This window comes from Plasmopara halstedii (assembly GCF_900000015.1).
Source record: "Plasmopara halstedii genome assembly, contig: Scaffold_2386, whole genome shotgun sequence".
In the NCBI taxonomy this organism is placed as follows: Eukaryota; Oomycota; class Peronosporomycetes; order Peronosporales; family Peronosporaceae; genus Plasmopara; species Plasmopara halstedii.
This window is the reverse complement of record NW_020189293.1, coordinates 2,122,848-2,134,217: the sequence shown is the minus strand read 5'-3', so window position 1 is coordinate 2,134,217 and position 11,370 is coordinate 2,122,848. Positions and strand designations below refer to the sequence as shown.

At 43.6% G+C, this 11,370-nt stretch overlaps 4 protein-coding genes across 4 annotated transcripts; 2 read left to right on the top strand and 2 right to left on the bottom strand.

Annotated features, from left to right (window-relative positions):
• Positions 1-1,779, top strand: PHALS_03895 (sulfite mitochondrial-like; the record flags this gene model as incomplete). Its single annotated transcript, XM_024718194.1, has 1 exon — positions 1-1,779. The coding sequence occupies one exon, from the start codon at positions 1-3 to the stop codon at positions 1,777-1,779; it is 1,779 nt and encodes a 592-aa protein (XP_024583617.1).
• A 777-nt stretch (positions 1,780-2,556) lies between these two features.
• On the bottom strand, positions 2,557-5,671 carry PHALS_03894 (uncharacterized protein; the record flags this gene model as incomplete). Its single annotated transcript, XM_024718193.1, has 2 exons — positions 2,557-3,939; positions 4,013-5,671. The coding sequence occupies 2 exons, from the start codon at positions 5,669-5,671 to the stop codon at positions 2,557-2,559; spliced, it is 3,042 nt and encodes a 1,013-aa protein (XP_024583616.1).
• Positions 5,672-5,796: 125 nt separating this feature from the next.
• Positions 5,797-9,027, top strand: PHALS_03893 (Zinc finger, RING/FYVE/PHD-type; the record flags this gene model as incomplete). The annotated part of the gene is made up of 1 exon (XM_024718192.1): positions 5,797-9,027. One exon carries the CDS (start codon positions 5,797-5,799, stop codon positions 9,025-9,027), a length of 3,231 nt encoding a protein of 1,076 aa, XP_024583615.1.
• Positions 9,028-9,120: 93 nt separating this feature from the next.
• On the bottom strand, positions 9,121-10,155 carry PHALS_03892 (Predicted phosphatase; the record flags this gene model as incomplete). Its single annotated transcript, XM_024718191.1, has 1 exon — positions 9,121-10,155. The coding sequence occupies one exon, from the start codon at positions 10,153-10,155 to the stop codon at positions 9,121-9,123; it is 1,035 nt and encodes a 344-aa protein (XP_024583614.1).
• Positions 10,156-11,370: the final 1,215 nt, after the last annotated feature.

Below are 11,370 nucleotides of genomic sequence, written 5' to 3'. Positions count from 1 at the left end.
ATGCTCACCACCTGCCTTAAGTCAGCTCTGCGTCGTTTGCCTCGCTCTCTCTCTACAACACCCGCAAAAGCTTTACTATCGACAACAAATACTCAATGGAACACTCACCAGAGTTCGTTCTTTTCGTGGAAGCTTGGAGCGATTGGAGCGTCTGCTGCGGGTTTAGCACTATGCACTGCTGTATGCGAACAGCCAGTTGAGCAAGACGAAACTTCGGTACTTCCTGGCGAAGTGCGCTCCGATTTGCCGATTTTTACATTTGATGAAGTGCAAAAACATACGGGGGCCGCGAAAAATGGTACGTGGGTCGTTTATAAACACGGTGTCTACGATATTACAAAGTTCATTGCGTCGCATCCTGGTGGTACCAAGATTTTGTTGGCTGCTGGTCGCTCTATTGAGCCATTTTGGCAATTGTATGCTGCCCATAACCATGCAGACGTGCACAAGATTTTGGAGACATTACGAATTGGTAATTTGAGAGAAGAAGATGTGAAGATGCTGGAAAAGTTAAGAAAAGAGAGATACGGCGAAGGGCCTTACAGTCGAGATCCGTCTCGTCATCCGGCACTTAAAGTGAATTCTAGTATGCCATTTAATGCAGAACCACCAGCAGAGCTGCTCATGCAGTCCTTCATCACCCCGAACGATCTTTTTTTCGTGCGTAACCATTTACCAGTGCCAGAAGTGGACATTAAGAAGTATACATTGAAGATTTCAGGGCTGGGATTAAAGACGAAACAGGAAGTAGAATTTACACTTGATGACTTGAAAAGGAAATTCAAGCAACATACAGTGACTTCAACAATCCAGTGTGCAGGAAATCGACGTGCTGAGATGTCAAACGTGAAACAAGTAAATGGCTTAAGCTGGGATACGACTGCGTTATCGACCGCAAATTGGACAGGTGTGCTGCTTTCAGATGTATTGGCGAGTATTGGTATTACAGATGAGTATTTACGACGAGCAGAGTGTGAGTGCGATGAACAAAACAGCATGGAGTCGTGTGACAATTGCATCACCGTCATCCAGCACGTTCAGTTTGAAGGGTTGGACGCTGATACGGAAGGCAACTCGTATGGTGCATCGATCCCTGCTGCAACGGCATTGGACCCCAGAAAAGATGTTTTGCTTGCGTTTGAAATGAATGGAGAGGTGATTCCGCGTGATCATGGCTATCCATTGCGTGCCATCGTGCCGGGAACTGTAGGCGCTCGTAATGTAAAATTTCTGCACCGTATCATACTTTCAAGCGAGGAAAGTCCAAGCTTCTGGCAACAGCGCGACTACAAAGGATTTCCACCTAACGTTGACTACACCAGGGAGGACTACTGGAAGTTTGCTAGCGATTCCATTCAGGAGCTACCCGTTCAGTCTGCCATCACAGAGCCGAAAAACGGGTCCTCTTTCGTGGTGGATGACGCATCGGATAGCTCGATTGTGACTATCAAAGGCTATGCATGGAGTGGGGGGGGCCGCAATATTATTCGTGTTGATATTTCAATTGATGGTGGTAAGACATGGGTACCTGCTGACTTGCACGAGTTAGGCAAGCGTCAAAAGTACAATCGCGCTTGGGCTTGGACTCCGTGGGAGCTTGACGTGGAAGTACCTCCAGGTACTTCGAATTTGGATATCATGTGTAAGGCAATTGATGCTTCCTACAACGTTCAGCCCGATACCATTGCTCCCATTTGGAACATGCGTGGTGTGTTAAACAACGCTTGGCATCGAGTGCATGTTGAGGTGAAACAATCCGATGAAGAAGATGAATCGTAAGTTGTTTGCTGTGTTTAAATTTTTGAAAAGATTTTGTAATTCTTTGTGAAAAATTGATGTGGAGAGTGTACGAAGCATGTGTACCACGCAAATGTTCAATAGTGATATCTATATTGGGTTTATTGCAAAAGGTGATACAAATAGAAAATATTTCGCGAGATGTGATACAATTGCGTCTTAAACACTAAAAATACGAGACCTGGTAAAATTACCGAGTGTAGCCATTATTGGTTCACCATTACATTGAAGGCGTGTGCCAGGAACTCAAGCAGAAGAGATGGGGACTAACGGCAAGAAGGCTGTGCGAGCAATCAAAGATGTTGCACTAGCACCAGGGAGGTGTGCAATCTTCATCAACAGAGGGGGGACGTCTCGTTTATTACAGTGTGACAGTGCAACTATTGGTTGTATAGTTGAATTTACAAGATTAACTGGATGAGGTTATTAGAAATGTTGGGATCAAGAAATGACAAATGCCTCGCTGTTACCAATTTTAATGTATCGCACGTCTGCTGTCGTACGAATTGGAAATCATCAAATAAATCTAGCGCTTTGACTGCAGTCGTTTAATCAAATGCTGGAGTTTGTGCAACTTGATGATCGGACTGTAGCTGGTCTATTGTTCGTGTCCCACAAATTAGGACAAACATATGCGTCAAAGTTTCGAAAGGAAGTTTATACGACCTATCGACGATTTCAACACCATTTGCAACACTTGATAGTCGGAATTACTTGCTGGCAATATCATATCAATATTTTTATATAGTCACCCCATTTCTATAAATCGTCAAAAAGATCATCGCCAGTTATCGGAGCTGGATTGTCATCTTGCTGAATATCTTTTAATATATTGTACAATAGTGCTAGTGATGCGGCCCGTTGAGACGAGTCACTCTTCCAATTTCCATCTTTACTAGATCCAAGCTTACCAAATAGCTCCAACACAGCTCCATCAGGCATTTTCAAAAAGTGACGATGCAATTGCCGCGTGCCGTCAACTTCCACATTGTACACTGCGACATGCGTATTGGTTTCACGTGAAAGAGGATCACGTGGATCAGACAACGCATATTCACGAACGAATACCCTGCGCTGTGAGCCGTGTGGACCTTTCCAACGTGTTGCCTGAGCACAGACTGCTTGTAGCTCTTCTAGTGAGATCTCAGCGTCATGTGGTACAAAAAAGGCTTCTTCTCGACCGTGCACACGTTGGTAGACATCCAGCATCCGCCCGTTCATATGAATATAGAGAAGGTAATGATAAAATACCAATAGTGACAGACACGTGAGCGCCAGATAGAGAATAAGAGTGATAAAAGTACCAACGAGCCCACTTCCTTCTTGTGTTTGTAAGCGCACGTACAGTTTAAACCAGTCACCAGTCACACACGTGCATTTAGATGCTGTAAGTGATACTGAACATTCGCTCACTTTTGAGCACCCGTAGTGATGTGAGAGCACATCAACCAAAAGAATTAAAAATGGATCGAGCACGGTGGCGATGCCAGTACAGACGATAATATTTGAGCCAAAAGCTGGCAAATCGCCGATAAATCGCTGACATAGTGCAGCGAAACCACACAGAAAAGTGAAGATAAGCAAGTTGCCAAAAACACCAATGAACAAAAGACCAATTTCAGTGTGTGTCGCTACGGATTGCCACGTATATTTGACATAACACGTTGTCCATCTTGGTTGGAAATCATATACAGAAATTCGATTGCTTCGTAAGAAGAACCACTGAGTAATATAATGCACGTATACACGTATCCAGCATGCAAAGAATAACATGGCAACATAGCGCCAAAATTCGATCGTAAGCCACTTTGAAACTTCCAGATCTACAAGCAATTCGTGGCGCAAGTAATGTAATTTGTGCTGCGTATGGTATCGTTGATGATGCGATGTCTCAATCACCGCCGTGGTATTCACAGAATACGTGTAATTTTCCACATCAAGCTGCTGCTTGTGCTCGATACTTACTGATTCTTTGTGTTGAGATATATCAAAGTCTTCACCGATGCTTGTTAACTGATCCGATAGATTAAAAAGCTTGCCTTTCTGATTTTCCGAGACTGATTCAGAGTTAATAGTACCATCAAAGGTCATTGCTTTATGAGAAGGACTGCGATTTTGCAGTGTTGTAATCATGTCACCGGACTATCAAATTAATCACATCGGATTTGTTAGCATGTATTTGATCAAAGAAATTAACAAAAGCATTTTTACTTACGTGAACTCGTGTCTTTTTCGTTGGGCTAAATCGTGCAAGCCACCGCTTCCACCGCCACCGCGGAAAATGCGAGCTACCTCGTGGTGAGTTTGGTTTAGATTTTTTGGGGTAAGTTATAATCGTGTCCTCATCTTCTGAGGTTGTGATAGCCACAAGAGGCTTAACACCGGCCGCACTTTTTTGACATGTTTTGTGTTGTTCTTCATCTCGTATTGAGTCAGAGCCACCAGTATTTACTACCGATCGCTTTCGCATTGTTGAGTGGTTTGACATGGTAGAAGACTTGCGCAAGGTGTTGTTTTCAGCTTCTGGTACTAACAATCGCAGGCTATGTTCTTCAATTTCGACATCAAATGCTTCATCTCCATTAATTTTACTTTGTGTAGTTTTGTGAGATGAAACAATTGATGGGCATGGAAGGTGATCCACTTGAAAATAAAAGTTACACAACCACGACGACAAGTTATTTTGATATATTTTTTCCATATCGCGAAATTTTTCTATCGTATCATCCACTTCACCTCGCAATAATGGAAGCTTGAATTTACCTTGAACGACTCGGAACTCCGGGGTGGTAAGTGGCAATGCTCCCCAAGCAACAACGTGATCCGCTGGGTCAGCAAGCTGACCGACTTTACGTCTGTTTTGAGGCATCGACTGGGCATACGCGGCAAATGTTGCTTGAGAAAGCTGATAGAGCTCAAACACTAAGGTATTTGTAGGTCGTAACTCGATTTGCGGTGGACATACGACAAACATATCCTGATTTACTGTCAATTCGGAATGATAGAATCGACCACCATGACGAAATGGCCGCGTGAAGTTTGGACGACTAATGTTCGCATGTGAAGTAGCACCACCTAGTACTTCAGAATCCCACCTTGTCCAATGTAAAGCTTGACCACCTAATTTGTCGTATAAAGTTGCTACCATAACGTAATGGCCAAGTGGTAGTTTATCCTTTACAGCATTAAGCATTTGACCTCGAATGCGAATTAATAATGGAATTCGAGCCCATTTTACTCGATAGCGTTTTCGGCTTCGCAATACATCTGATGGTCTCAACGATCCGTAAATTAGCTTTACGCGACCTTCCTGTTTTTTTAATGTGTCGACTAAGTGACTTTCAGCTTGTCGGAATACATGTCCAATACGTCGTGCTCGTAATTGCATGGTTTCAGCATCTTGTCGATCCTTTTGCACTAATTCGGCATATCGTCGACGAGCTTCTTGTAGCACTCGATCTCGGGCAGATGCTTCTTGCTGTGCTAAGCGAATTTCTCGCTGTTGGTACAATTTGCTCTCTAGCTCAATCTGACGCAGTCGAGCTTCTTCGACTTGTTCTTCTCGCTGTTGTACTTCTTCAAGTGGTACAGTACCAACTATCACTTCAGCTTCAGGAATTACAACTTCAAACTCATCAAGATATTGTGGAATGACTCGATTCTTAAGCTGCTGTGACAACACGTCAATAATCGAATTTGCGTCGTAACGTCGAAGTGCGTCTTCTGTCTCGTCGACATCATTCCAAAACGAATCGTTATGTGTTTCAAATGCACTAATAACCACATTCTCTGCCTCATTTATTTGTAAGTTTTTACTTTGGTCATTTATATCCTCACTACTGCGCTTGATTAGCCGAGTGTACCCTGGCTCCATTGAGCTTGGTTGTCTTGCTGCGCGAAAATAACCAAGCTCTACATAACTACATACCATAAACAAACCAGTTTTACCAGTAATTTACAAATGCAGGTTTCATCCAATCAACACACTACTTTCGTCCCATGGCACGCGGGGCTCTCGGTGTCACGTGCCTCGAATGCGGTTGTCTGAATTTCAGCTCAACGCACGAAAAATGCGATCAATGTCGCTCAAAAGTGGTGACATTTCGACCGACAGTTCGGCGCCTATCATCTAGTAGCGGCATCATCAATGACCAGAACCGAAAATCTCCAGTTACGCGAGTGACTTCACCAAGTAAAAAGAGGAGGTACAATCAGATAAAGCACGACTCAAGAAAGGAAAGTGTGGTCAAGAGTACACAGGAAAAGAAAAAAAATGTGAAAGTCGCTATTAAGCTGCCGGATGTGATTGATCTTATCTCGGATGACGAGATTGATGATAACAAGGTGCACCAGGTCGCTGATAACAAGGTGCACCAGGTCGCTGAAGTGAGTGTCAAGATAGTGAAACAAGATAAAAAAGAGCAAAAAGCTGATGACACAGAGGATACTCAACTAATTGAAAGTCGTGTGTTTCCAATTGTGACGTTTGTGGAGCATGACTTTCCGTCCGTGGGAGAAGGAATGCAAATGAGAAAAAAAACGATCAAACAAACACCTTCGCTTATGACTTTAATGGATCAAAAAGTTAGAACGACCATTGGACAAGAAAAGGTTTCAAAGTCAATTTTGCGCTCAAGTGTCGCAGAGTCTCGATTGTCGAATGTAACTGGAGATCAGAAATCAATTGAGTCGAGGCATTCACCAATGATTTTGGATGTACAAAATGTGGAAGCAAAGGTACAGACACTAGGATTGACTGCCACTGCGTTAAATTATGATGGTAGAAACAATAATGGAACAAATTTTTTGTTAAGAGACAGCAATTTGAAGCTCGCTACCAATGTTGCGTCCACTAGTGCAAAAGATAAAGAAACAGACCACACTGACTTAAGCAAATTGGATCTTTTCTTTCAATCACGAGTATTTGACACTGTTGAATTCAAGGTCTCGGACTTTCGTACGGTATTTCATGGCTTGGCTTTAGCTAGGCGAAGTCATCCAAAGCCGCCATCATCAGACGTTTCTTTGTCAAGACATGTGAAGCCAGCAGCATGTTCAACCGTGAATTCTGTGATAGTTGAGGCAGAAGCAATGACGAATGATGTAGAAGTGCCATTTACAGAATCATCAATTCCATCGATTTCCACCGCAAACGGGGATTCGATCGCAGCAAGCGTAGAAAATCCGGCATCAAAGATTTTTACACCAACGGCAGAAACCGCAACAAACACATTGGCATCAGCCTGTCATGCAACAACATTAGAGCTGTTTTCTACGGCAGTGCAGTCTCTATCTGCAACGATATCTTCAGAACCAGAAGCAGCGATTGTGCCACTACAACCTTTTAAGGCTTCGAACACTCAGTCTCCACCTGACACATCAACGCTACTGACACCCCTAAAAAAGACATTATCACCCAATATTGCATCATCACCGAAGCAAACGAGCTCGCCTCCCGGCATGACAAAGTCTGCTGAATTGGCGCAAAACGAAGTCTCTGCATCGGTGCCTCCCAAATCGGTCCTGCCAACAAATGAACTGACGACAAAAACAGGGTCTCGACCAGTCAGATCTGTAGGTATTAATTTTATTTCTTCATCTGATGCTCGAAAAGATTCATCTGGATCTCAAACAAAAGCAAACCCGAGTTTAATTATAGCCAAGAGGAGGCGAATTGGTGACGAACAGCAGCGCAGAGTTGCAGAAAATCGAACATCACAAATCTCATCCATTGAGGCGAAAACATTAGGTGACACAAATAGTGTATCTGAATCTCATAGAGCAGCAAACCCAACTGTCCTGGTTGCTAAGAAAAGGCGCGTTGCAAACGTTTTGCAGCAAAGAGGTTTCGAGAAACAACTTTTACAATTTCCAGTTTCAAAAACGTTAGCTGAACCTGACAGTATTGGAGTTGTCAAGGACCATGCATCAGCTCTTAAAACTCTGCCAGTGGAGCCTCCTGTGCTAGGATATTGCCGTCCAGAATTTCTGGCTTTCATGCGTGTGTGTGGAGATGTTGGCGCAGATGAAGAGGTAAATTTTGAAAAATCGAGTCGTTCCCAGCTCCGACTCCTGGACGTGGTGGATCTTACGCATTTAAGTGATTCTGATGATAGCGATGAGCTGCCAAATCATCGTCATGAAATCAATTCGAACAGTCTTTTGAACATTGACGATGCTATAAATCTTACGTCAAATGGAAGCGTGTCTGACTCAAAGAAGTCGTACGTCCCGGCTATTGAGAGCGAGCGAAAGAGGACACAACCTGAAAGGGCCATTTGTGAATTGTGCGAAGAAAAGGTAGCGCGATATCGATTGATACAGTGTCCGAAGTGTACAAAATTCTACCATTTAAAGTGCGCGAAAGACAATGGCGATGAAAATGTTTGCTGGAATTGTGAACTTGGATCTTTGATCGACGACAGCGAGCTAGATGAAGAGCATGCAAAGCATACGAGTGAGTATTTAACGTATTTAAAGGCCCTACGTAATCAGTCGCCTCCAGGCACGGAGGACGAAAGTGATGATGATAGTGAACAAGGCGAAGATGATATTAACGTCGCAAATATTTCTGAGGAAGAAAAGGTTAGTACTGTGGCGGACGGAAATAATGCAAAAACAGCCGGCAAAATTTGGATGGAGTTTCTGGGGGACGTGACAGCTGACGTGGATGCTTCGTTTCATGAAATTACGAATCGTATTGCAGAAGAACTTCGTGATAAAGATAAAAAAAGCTTGTACTCGCGAGGCTTTGTGTCGCGAGAGGAGTTTGAGGCACAGATGAATGAAGTAGAAAACTACTATATCGGTGAAGAGGCGCGATTGCAGCAGTTGGAACGAGAAAAAGCTCTTGAAGCGAAAAAAGTCATAGAAGCGAGAATTGTGCAAGCAGAGGTGGAATTGGCTAATGGAGGGCAGCAACTTGCTATAACTGAGAATATTGATAGCAACGCACCTACCGTACCAGCGGCGGGTGACCAAAATGGTTCAAATACAAATATGATACCTCTGCCCGGTAATGATGTGATTAACTTCACGTCTGCACCATCTACCGCTAGTTTTTCGGTCCTATCACAAGCCGTAGTTCCAACAGCAAGTCCTGCATCTGCTCCTGCAGTTTCTACTGTACCCACAAGCGTCCCTACTGTCCCAACTGTCCCAACTGTAGCTCAACCAGCTACATGTAAGATATCAAGCACGAGATTAGCACCTCCAATATCAACACCGTAGGCACTTATAAACTCGTTTCAAAGTTTCTATCTAGCCCATGCGTCAAATACTTCTGTTAACATCGCATCAGGCAGCTCTAAATTATACACCACATCATTCACTCATCTGCATCTTGGCAAAGTCCTCTTTCATAAAGTTGAGCGCCTGAGCCACATCATCTACAACTTGATACGCCTTATGTATTTCATGATTTGCCGGGCCACTGTGCATGCCCGTGAGCGTCAATACGGATTTCCACCTACCGCCAGCGTCGTTTGCACCACAAATGTCTGTCGATGGATTATCTCCAATCATGTAAATACGAGCCACATTTTGATGTTGTCTGTCAATAAGCGTTTCAGCAAACTGAAACGAAGAGCGTTGAGGCTTTCCATACAGCGTCTTAACTAGCTTGTGACCGGTTGTGCGCGTGAACAGATCCTCTAGCATTGCGTGAAAGGCGCCTGCGCCGTAGCGTGGTAAATGAAATTCACCTACATACTGAAAGTCAGAGCATGCAGAATATAGAGGAACGTGTTGACGTTCTCCATTGCTGTCTCCGTCGATGGCGCGTAGACCAAAAAGTCCAGAGGGAGAGCACAGAATGTCCATAATTATTTGAAGCTCCCGTCCCCAATAAATTGGATCAATGAGAACGAAGACAGCAGCAAACGGCTGGGAATCAAAGCGTCCATTGTGAGCCAATGGCTCCCGGACCTTGATGTCTGGGTACATACTAGGAAAATGACAGTGTAGCTGGTCAACAGTAATAACGTGATTAAAGCCGTAGTTCGCCAGAACTGTGTGAAGTTCGTCACAGTCCTTTCCAACTACCAACACCAACTCGTCTCCATGCTTTAACGCTAACTCGCGCATGGGTGTGTGGCTCATGCACACGCGCTCGGCAGGAATTGACACTTTTCCGCCTAATATTGACTCAATTTGCCGCGCTTTCTTCGACTCGGGGTACCCTCCTCCGTTGGTCATGATAGCAAACGGAATTTTAGTCGCCTCCAGCTCCTCTAATACTTCACGCGCTCCTGGAATCGGCGTTTTTCCACGTAATAGTACACCATCTACGTCAAAAACTACTCCAAAAGTTGAGAATTGGCGATAGAAACGACTACAATTAGCGCGCATGGCGTTCATGACAAATGCTTTGATTATTGGTAATAATTCGTCTCTATAATTTCCTTAAATGCCTTCATTTGTTGCCATTATAAAAATACGTCAATCGTAGGAAATAGCTGACATACCTTTAATGTCGAGAGTGCCGCAATTCTGTGACTTCTTTGTGACCAAGCTTTACACGGATGCTATCATGCTTGATTCGTAGAATCGATTTTCTTAAGTCAAAGCATATCATTTGAGTTATGTCCTACTACAGCACAACGTAACGGTGTTGTTAGTTTGTGCATGTTTACCTCAATTACATGTTTGAAATTATTGGTCTAAACCAAATCAAGTCTGTTGCATAAAATGTCGTTCGATTTGTGCGCTAGAGGCACGTGTTTGCTATTTCTCTGTCAGACGCGTGTACGCCATCTATCGTGATTGCACACCTACACGACGATGAACGCATACCGTTTGTGTCTACAGCCCGATTATAGTATATAGTGTGTTGCTATGAAACGAGCTGCTGCATGATGACGTCGAATACACCTAACGACGTTTCACAAGTTGATATAGTCATATCAACTGCAACCAGCCGAGCTAGACCCAGACGCCATCAAACCGCTACTGTATTCTGAGTATGATCCCTGCAATTGCGTCATTTCCGTTTTCAAAATAATGCGGTTCAAGCTCTTCTCATGCATAATGCATTTGATTGAGACAAAGGGCGACAAGTAAAAGTTTTTTAGTGTAGTTCTGCACTTTAATACAGTGTATTTGATTTGTCTTGTGCAGCGGGGCTGCCGTAGCTTTGCGCCTTTAGTAAGCGTAAGTTAGGTCACCGACCTCTCGTTCTATACTCAGAACAAGTACGAGTTTAGCGGATAGCAATCCGCTTACTCCAAGAGTAAATATACCAAGAAGGCTAATAAACTCTTCAGTTTGAAATCAAAATTGACTTTATTTTTTTTTCTGCGGTAAAGCCGCCTAATTTGAAATGCATAGATTTTCCTGAATATGTATAGTAAAATCTAATAACATGTATAACTACTAGCTATCCAGCCCCGTACCGTATTTTTGTTTGGGTGTGGTAACACTATGCCCATCTGGTCTGACACAACCCCTGTTACCAGGAAAAGTGTAACCCCGTTACACTCTCCCCCATTAAGATCGAGGACATTTACAGTTCCAATCGATTATTGCCTCAACCAGGCTTGCGTGTCCGTTAGACTGCAACTTGGTTCGCTGAAA